At 41.8% G+C, this 8,270-nt stretch overlaps 1 protein-coding gene across 5 annotated transcripts in view; it reads right to left on the bottom strand.

The window, feature by feature from the left end:
• Positions 1–2,742: 2,742 nt before the first annotated feature.
• Positions 2,743–8,270, bottom strand: part of grid2ip.L (glutamate receptor, ionotropic, delta 2 (Grid2) interacting protein L homeolog) — a 56,069-nt gene continuing 50,541 nt past the window's right edge. For all 5 annotated transcript variants that reach the window (NM_001374464.1, XM_041575454.1, XM_041575456.1 and 2 more), the window contains 5 exons: positions 5,757–5,843; positions 5,317–5,446; positions 5,004–5,122; positions 3,761–3,925; positions 2,743–3,603 (listed from right to left, as the gene is read on the bottom strand). In NM_001374464.1, the coding sequence (NP_001361393.1) occupies positions 3,532–3,603; positions 3,761–3,925; positions 5,004–5,122; positions 5,317–5,446; positions 5,757–5,843 (573 nt within the window). In that variant the 3' untranslated portion in view covers positions 2,743–3,531. The remainder of the gene's footprint in view (positions 3,604–3,760; positions 3,926–5,003; positions 5,123–5,316; positions 5,447–5,756; positions 5,844–8,270) is intronic.

Genomic DNA, 8,270 nt, shown 5'->3' with positions numbered 1-8,270 from the left:
ATATAATTAATCCTTATTGGAAGCAAAATCAGCCTAGTGGGTTTATTTCATGTTTATATGATTTTCTAGTGGACTTAAGGTATAGAGATCCAAATTTCTGGAATGTCCCAGGTCCTAAGCGTACTAACAAACATCATGTTAATTATTTATGTTTGTGGTGAGTTCCTGGTGGGGGCTGATGACTTACAGTGGTTTGATCCTCCATCTTTATTTTATCTTTTGGCAGTGATGGAATAAAATATTTTGGGTAGTTACTTTGCCTTTTGGAAGCCTTTGGGGACCCTGGTGTAACTAGTTGACCACACAGAAATTTGATTTTAGGGACCAGCAGAAGCTGAACTATTTTACCAATATACATTGAATTTGCTCATGAATTAGAAACCCACTTGGCCACTCTTCACTCCTGGATTTCACTGAAGGATCTTCTTTTGCTATTGTTACACCGATGATTGGGGAGTTTGTAGCAACACACAAAATAATAATCTGCCTAGGAGTTAGGGCTGTGCAGATGAACACACTGGTGCCACTACCTTGTGAATGTTATTTATTTAAAGAGTGAATTATGAATATCAGCCCATGGCAAATGTCACTGAATTGGCAGAAGGCACATTCTTTCACAGCAGAGGACACCAGATCTCTTAATAAAACAAACACAACGACGACACCAAGCACCATTACTGTAAATCTCAGCACAATTCTCAAGTGTTTTCTTGTCATTCACACTGATACCAGGGCAGCAGTATTATGGAGCTTTTATTTATCTCTTGGCCAGCGCTGAGCACTTAAAGTTTTGTCTCACAGTGTCTTGCAGGTTTTCCTCAACAATAGCCTCACTGTTTAGATTAAGCAGTTGGAAGATGTTAGAAATGAAAGGATGCCATCAAAAGAAAACCACCTGTAGGGCATTAGGAAGCCAGGGTATATAGTTGCCAGTGTATTACTTACAGCCAATGGTCTATCATCAACAGTTCTGCAAGAAGCAACTTAATTCATTAGTAGGGTCGGCATGGAATGTGATAAGGTTTAAAGTAAACTCCTTATTAAAAAAAACCCTACCCCCCTACCCTACATAGACCTCCTTCCCTCCTCCCCCCAGCCTAGCTGCTACCCGGGCAAATGCTCCTAACTTTTTACTTACCCCTCGGTGCAGATTTATGTCATCGGAGTTCTCAGCAGCCAAAAGTGGTTTACTTCTCCTTTAAAGGGCAAGTCAACCCCAAAATAAATATTTGCGTTGTGATTCGATTGTTGGGCCCTAAGGTCCACTAGCGAATCAGCTCAAATATCTCAAGGTGGACATATTGGGGAGAGATCAGCGTGTTTGGCAAGGTTGCCATACGAGCGGATCTCTGCATTTAAAGCCACATTTAGTTTACCAGCAAAGACAGGTCTGTTAATCACCCGGCTTGCCTTACATTGTTTCAACGGTCTGAGCCATCAGGGCGGAGAATAGAAATGGGCATACAAACACTGCTTTCAGTAGTAATACAAATAACTTAAAAACCATAGAAAATTTGCATTAAATGTATGTTGCAACATTGCTTAAAATCATACTTTTTTTAATAGACGAAACATTAGTTTTTGGGTTGACATTCCCTTTAAACCCACTCTCTCCTTTTCTGTTCTCTGTTGTTGGCTCTGAATATTCCCACACCACTGACAGCAGTTGAACAGATCCTGCTAGCCATCTCCTCCAACCTCTCCCTCAGTACAGAGGACATATGAAATATTACTACCGCTTCCTTGACTTGTTCATCCTGAGACGTTCAAGACATTCATCCATATCTTCTGTCCTCTATTTCTGTGGGTAGTAGTTATTAGCGGAAACACCAAGAGCAACAATGATGCCTGCACAATTTCTGTGGGTGGCCTCCATAGTTCTTCACCTCTAAAACCCTCCCACACGTTCACTCTTTTCAATCAAATACTTGATATGGGTAATGCATATCCTGGGGAAATTCATTTATAAAGTTCTAGAGATCAGCCTCCCCCACCATATACTGCATGTAGGAGATCTGCTATCCCGTCCCTCACATGTTTATCCTGAAGCATCTATCTATTTATTACTGTATTTATCGGTTTATCTAGCTATTTTTCAATTGCTTCTCTTCTCTGTCTCTGTCGGTAGTTGTTATTAGCAGACATCCCAAGCTCTCCAAGTGATTCATGGACTCAATTCTACTCTGGTACGAACAATGAACATCTTGGAGAAAGCCATATCTAAAGCTCCGAAGATCAACCTCCTCCTCAATAAACTGCATTTAGGAAAAACTGTTAACATATTCCACATCCTGAGACATTTAAGGATTTATCCATTTCTTGTCTTCACTATGGGGGCACACCAAGCCCCCATAGTAACTTCTGGACAGTGTTTCATGATGGCCTCCCCAGATATGGACAATGCATATCTTGTGTGAAAAGTGATACCTAAAACTGTGAGGTTCAACTGATCCTGTTACAGACATAGATTTGGGATACTTTGAGATTCATTCCAAAAGTTAGTACTTTGTAGTTGCTCAGTAAAAGTAGCACGTGTAGAAAGGCAGTAGCAGGTTAACATTTAGATGATTGTTGGCATAACACGGATGCATTTGGTTACAACCAAATGCTCTTAGCAATCGCACTAGAATTTGGTGCTTGTAAAATGCAAAATAGGACTGTTTTTCGCAAGAAATATTTTTGGAAGATGCTGACCGTAAATCATATGTAAATGTGCTTTTTGCTATTATCGGAATCAATAAATAGTATTAAATACTCATATCTTTATTGCAGTAGTTTACATCTGCAAAATAAATAAAATCAATAAATATTTGTTTCCAGTGTAAAATCCCATCTGAATATATTTCCTCCTGATCACATTAACAATGGCTGCGTAGTGCTATCATGTACAGTCTACTGCCACATCTGCCAACTAAAAGCTGTATGGCGGCTGTGCAAACATAGTAGCGGGTCTAGAGCAGAGTTAAATGGAATTCAGCACAGCCTGTCTACCCAATGATATGTTAAGATGAACAGATGACTTGACCGATTCCCACTTTTCATCATTGGACTAAGATGGTCTTCTCTTCCATCTACACCAGGGTTGTCCAACTGGAGGTATAGCCTCCAAGAGATTTATATGGCCCACAGCATGGCAAAGATCTCCATAGATGACAACATTGCTTTATAATATTCTCTCCTAAACATGCTAAAGAGCAATAACTAGCCCATATGTAATCTTGTACAGCACAGATCTATACAATGGCTTATGAGGCTCTTGTCTTGCTTTCCATTTCCAACCCAGTTCCTTGGAGATTAACAAGGACTTTTTACATAACATGGATGGCGAGTATCTCTGAGGGAGTTACAGAACCTTTGCCAGTTACTGGGTTTGGAATGTCTCATTTCCATCTATAACAGATTCTTCTCCCCTACTTTCTGCAGGGCTTTGCTTTACCCAGTACCACTGTCAGTCAGTTTGTATGGGGCAGCTGTTGATTGACTGGGACAGCAGTGTGTAAGGATAATTTTCAGCCAGGAGAGGCAGCGTTGTTACCACATCGGTGTGCAATGATTCCCTGGGGTCAGCTGAGACTCACTAGCCTGAAGGTCATGGAAGGCTTTCTGCAGAAGGAAGAACATGGACCCAATAAGACACTGTATGATTTATGCATTTGCTTGTTAAAGCTATAAATTAATTTACATCTCCCAGAAAACTGATAAATGAGAAGACTGCAGTGGAAATTTAAAGATACAACATGGGTTACTGTCAGAATCTCACCTCAAATTTTCTGGAGAACTCTGCAAAGATTCCAAAGAAAGCTTCTGTGGTGGTGCTCTTAGGGTCTTCTCCAAAGTACAAGCACACTTTAAAGAAATCTTCTAATGACCTGTGCTGCAGTGTGTCCAGAGTTTGCATACAAGGGAAGGAGTTCTCAAGAAAGGTCTGAGACTCTGGTCAAGGAGACTTTTCATTTGGCTGGATCAGCTCTTGTTAGAATGAATCCTCTCTGGCTGATCTCCTCTAACCCAAAAGGACAAGCCTGCTAAGCTTACTCCTATATTGTTAGTATTAACTTCTCAGCTCTAATCATCAAATGATACAATATTTTGGTCTCAAATACAAATATATATCCGGTTAGGGCTGGATACACATGTTCAGACACTGCACATATGCTGAGCTCTAATAATCAAATGTGACTCAAAAACTACTTAGTTCTGGAATACGCACCTTCATCTGTTGCCTTTTTGCCCACCTCTGGGTCATTACAGATGTGCATCCTGTTTACTGGGCTAGTCCACCATCTCACTGGCATCTGTTCATAAGTAACTTGCTGAAGTCCTGTTGAGTATTGTTTTACTGATTACCCAGTATAGGCCTCTGTCTGAACTCTGGACCTCTCTAACTATTACATGCCCTGACCCATTATCTAATTTTGGGATTTTGTCCTTGAGTATGTATGATGTTCTGAGCATGGCGCTGCTGCAAAAAGCCTGGGCCCCGATTCTTGCTTGATTTGCCAGAAAAACTGTTGGCCTCACCTATAGATACTGTACATATAGTTCCAGAACATTGCAGGCTCTTAAATTCTATCACTGCTTGACCCACTGAACTTCACATTTCCACTGTTTGCACACATTTTTCCCCTTTTTTGCCCTCCCCTTTAGAAAAAAAAAACCCAGAGGGCTCCTCTGCAGCAGAGCAATTAGGATCTGTCCAGCATAGTGAACTCCAAGCGTTCAAAATGGGCCTGGAACTGTGGAAAATGTAGATGCCAATAGTCATCAGTTTTATCTAAAGTCTACAGAGAAATAATACATGTTCCCCTCAATGTGTTTGATAACTACATATGACCCAAAGACTGGCTTTAATAACCAGAGTTACCAACAGCTCTTGTGCAGAACCCTCACCCAGCAAAATGAAATGGCAGAAAAAGCAAAGATAATGCTCTGGCATTGTGCACGTTCTGGATGGTGCTAGTAAAATCTATCATTATTCTCTGGGTTTGTGGTCCAAAGGATACACTCATAATAAGAGAGAACATGTCGTCTGGAGAGCTGGGCATCTGACTGCAGGCGCTTTTAATCTCCTGAATAGTCACGTGGAGGTCACTAAGATCAGCCGTAACAGACCTCTGATTAACTAAAGGAAATGGAGAGAAACAAAACCAAGGTCAGCGTTTCTCCACTCAGCCTAATGACCAGGTTCCCACTGATAAGAGACAATGAAAAGCAGCTATGGTCAACCAACAACTCCTTGGTTCCTGCCAAGGAATTTTCACGGTCACCATTACATGAAGAAAGGCATTCCTGGTCCAGAGGTTGGTGAGGAAGTACCTTTGGCAGCGAGAGGCACAGTAGGGAGATCCTTGGCAAAGCTCAGCAGCTCGGGGAAATGCTGGCTGAGGGATTTGGCGAGAATATGCAGGAAGGTGAATTTTCCATCTACAGTCTTTGTGGTATTTAGCTGCAAATAAACAACAGTAGAAAAATTCACCAAATGAGAGGGCCTATCTGTGAAGGATGCTACTGGTGGATTTCAAGGGGACGTAAACTGAGATATATAAAATTTTGCAAGCAAAATAATTCTAAGAATCTTGCTTATATACATCATAATAATTACAGGCTTTCCTTTAATGGATGTTGGAATGTTGCTCCAAATGACATTTTCTTTCATTATGCAAAATGTTATATTTGGGTTGCCTTCAAAGAGATGTGTATGGCCTATGATCCCTCAGCATGTAGGCAATAATGGCGACAAAGGCAAAAGGACGCACCTCTGTGAGAAAATTGATCTTGAATCCAGTCGTCCTGTTGGTTTTGGGCTGTCCATCATTCAGATAATTTCCCATGGCTAAAACAAACTGCAGTATAACAAGGTAATTACAGAGCATTATCTCCAAAGTACTGTGTGCATAAACTAGTCCTGAAATCAATAACATTCTTGGAGTCCAGTATGTCAACTAAGGCCCTTGATGAGTTGCCTGACCAGCCATTGTTTTTGCTGTCTCTGTTGTTACACGTTAGCATGTCAGAGAAATATCATGGCTATATAATAAAAGCTGCCTACTGCTACCAACCAGGAGCAAGCAATATTTGGTTGGACCTGCCTATAGAAGGGTACAAAGCAGGACCAGAACTAGGCATAGGCAGAAGCGGCACACGCCTACAGTGGAATGGTTGGGTTGTGGTGCACTAGGCATGTATCACTTCTATATACCTATCCCTAGTTCAGGGCATTAGGCCCTGGGTGAGGGAAATAGAGATCATGAAGGATCTTCCATTCCCCCCACTCCCAGCATTCTCACTACTAGGGGAGGGGGGAAATGTGATCAACAGCTCCTTGCCTTGGGAGCCTCATTGACTTGGTCTGGCCTGGATTTGTGGAAAGGCCACCTAGGCCTGGGCCTCGGCCGGCAGGATTTTAGGGGGGCGGCATGCTTCCCAGCCACAACCACATTGGTTCAAAAACACTGGGGATGCGCTGGAGATACAACATTTTTTAAATTTCCCATGCACCAATCCCCATTGCTATTGTCCCCCTGGAGGGGACAGGGGCGACAAACGGCAGTGGGCCTAGGGGTGTCCACTATGTAAATCCGGTCCTGGACTTGGTCCAGCACTGGTGCTGAGCAGCGGTTGCAGGTAGAAGGAGTAGGGAGCAATGACATCAGCTAACCCCATGTCATAAGAGAGGTAATGATCCACTATTGAAATTCTGAATACCATATTCTATGCTACTATACGGTGTAAAGTGAAATTTGGGCTTACCAATGTTAGGACTGGATCATCTCATCTCCCTGATGACTGGAGGAGATAGCAGGTATTGCAAGATAGCGACATTGAGTGGAACTCTCTCTCAACACCACTTGACGGGCTATGAAATGGGTTGTCCTTTATCATATAAAAAATAGGAGCCCCAACAATTTTCTTAATCATTTTTAAATTTATTAATTACATGGAAAAATAAAATCTCCTTGATTTTGTCAGTATTTTAACATCCAAGGATATAGCAGTCAGTGGTGTAACTAGATCGTACTAGATCCCAGAGCAAATTTATTTACGGGCAACCAAACTTTTCTAGAAGTTGTCCATGTTTACTTATGTAAAACCCATGAAGATTTTCATTCATCCAGGCCATGTATATCTAGTAAAGGTAAATCTAAAACAAATGAACTTGCTAAAACCCATGTAGTTGCAGGGCCCACTTGTTCTATAGCTATGCACCTGATAGCAGCTAGAACACTGCAAAGTATGAATATCTTCAGAGCTTTCTTGTCGGTGCCATTAACAAGTAAAGAGGCGAGAGGAAGAAGTGTTGCCTCGCACTCGAAAAGTGCTGAGCTGTGACACCAGATTCCATGAACGAACAATTTCCCTGACCCTTCACTTCGCTCACCTTCTCCCCTTCTAGTTAATTGTTACCTGGTCCCTGCTTGCCAGTCAGCTCAGCAAGATTCCAATCTTTGTTACTACCCATTTGGCACCGGCCGCTGCGCTTGTGTTACGGCACAGAGCAATGTTATACAATATGGATATAATGGCACAGGCTCCATGTTATGAAATCTTACTACATCGCTCTAGGGTAATATAGGCAGAGCATAATGGTCTTGTGGGTTTCTCCTGAAACTATGTAGTTGAAGGCCCTTTCCCACAATGCCTTGCATGCTTCCTCACCCAAAAAAAAGAACTTGATTGCTAGCAAATGTGTGCAAGTAACGGTTTTATATGGTTTCTAGCAGCTGCTCAACAATGTAGGTTAGGCCGAACGCTTGAATAGGTTTAAATCCTTCCTAAAGACAGATAATAGATGTTATGTTTTGGTAGGCAAGGATGAGTAGAGTATAACAGTGCTTTATTAGCAGGTTCATGCAGCCATCAGTAACTTCAACTATAGCACTTTTAAGCTGTATAGAAAGTACTGTGTATGCACAGTATGAAAAGGGACCAGTACAAATAGATGGAACACTCTACACAGATCTGTTTACTTGTTCTTCAGGGAGGTCCAGGCTCCATCTGTTAATCTACAAATCCCAGCGACAGATGCTGAGAAGGCTGCTGCTTCTCCCCATCACCATCTTTAGAATGGACCCACGACCTCTTAATGGCCTGGATTATTACTGCCTGGCCCATATATTCCTGGGCTGGTAATGAGGTGCATGTAAATAAGGCACTGCATTGCCAGATCTCCGTTGGAACGTCCCCCTATTTTTTGTGTGTTTAGATAAATATAAATACCGTTATAAACCTGGTACCCACTGTGCTAAGTGTTATTAAAACTATCTATCATT

This window comes from Xenopus laevis, chromosome 9_10L (genome assembly GCF_017654675.1).
Source record: "Xenopus laevis strain J_2021 chromosome 9_10L, Xenopus_laevis_v10.1, whole genome shotgun sequence".
Lineage (NCBI taxonomy): Eukaryota > Metazoa > Chordata > Amphibia > Anura > Pipidae > Xenopus > Xenopus laevis.
This window is presented reverse-complemented; position numbering and strand designations above follow the sequence as displayed.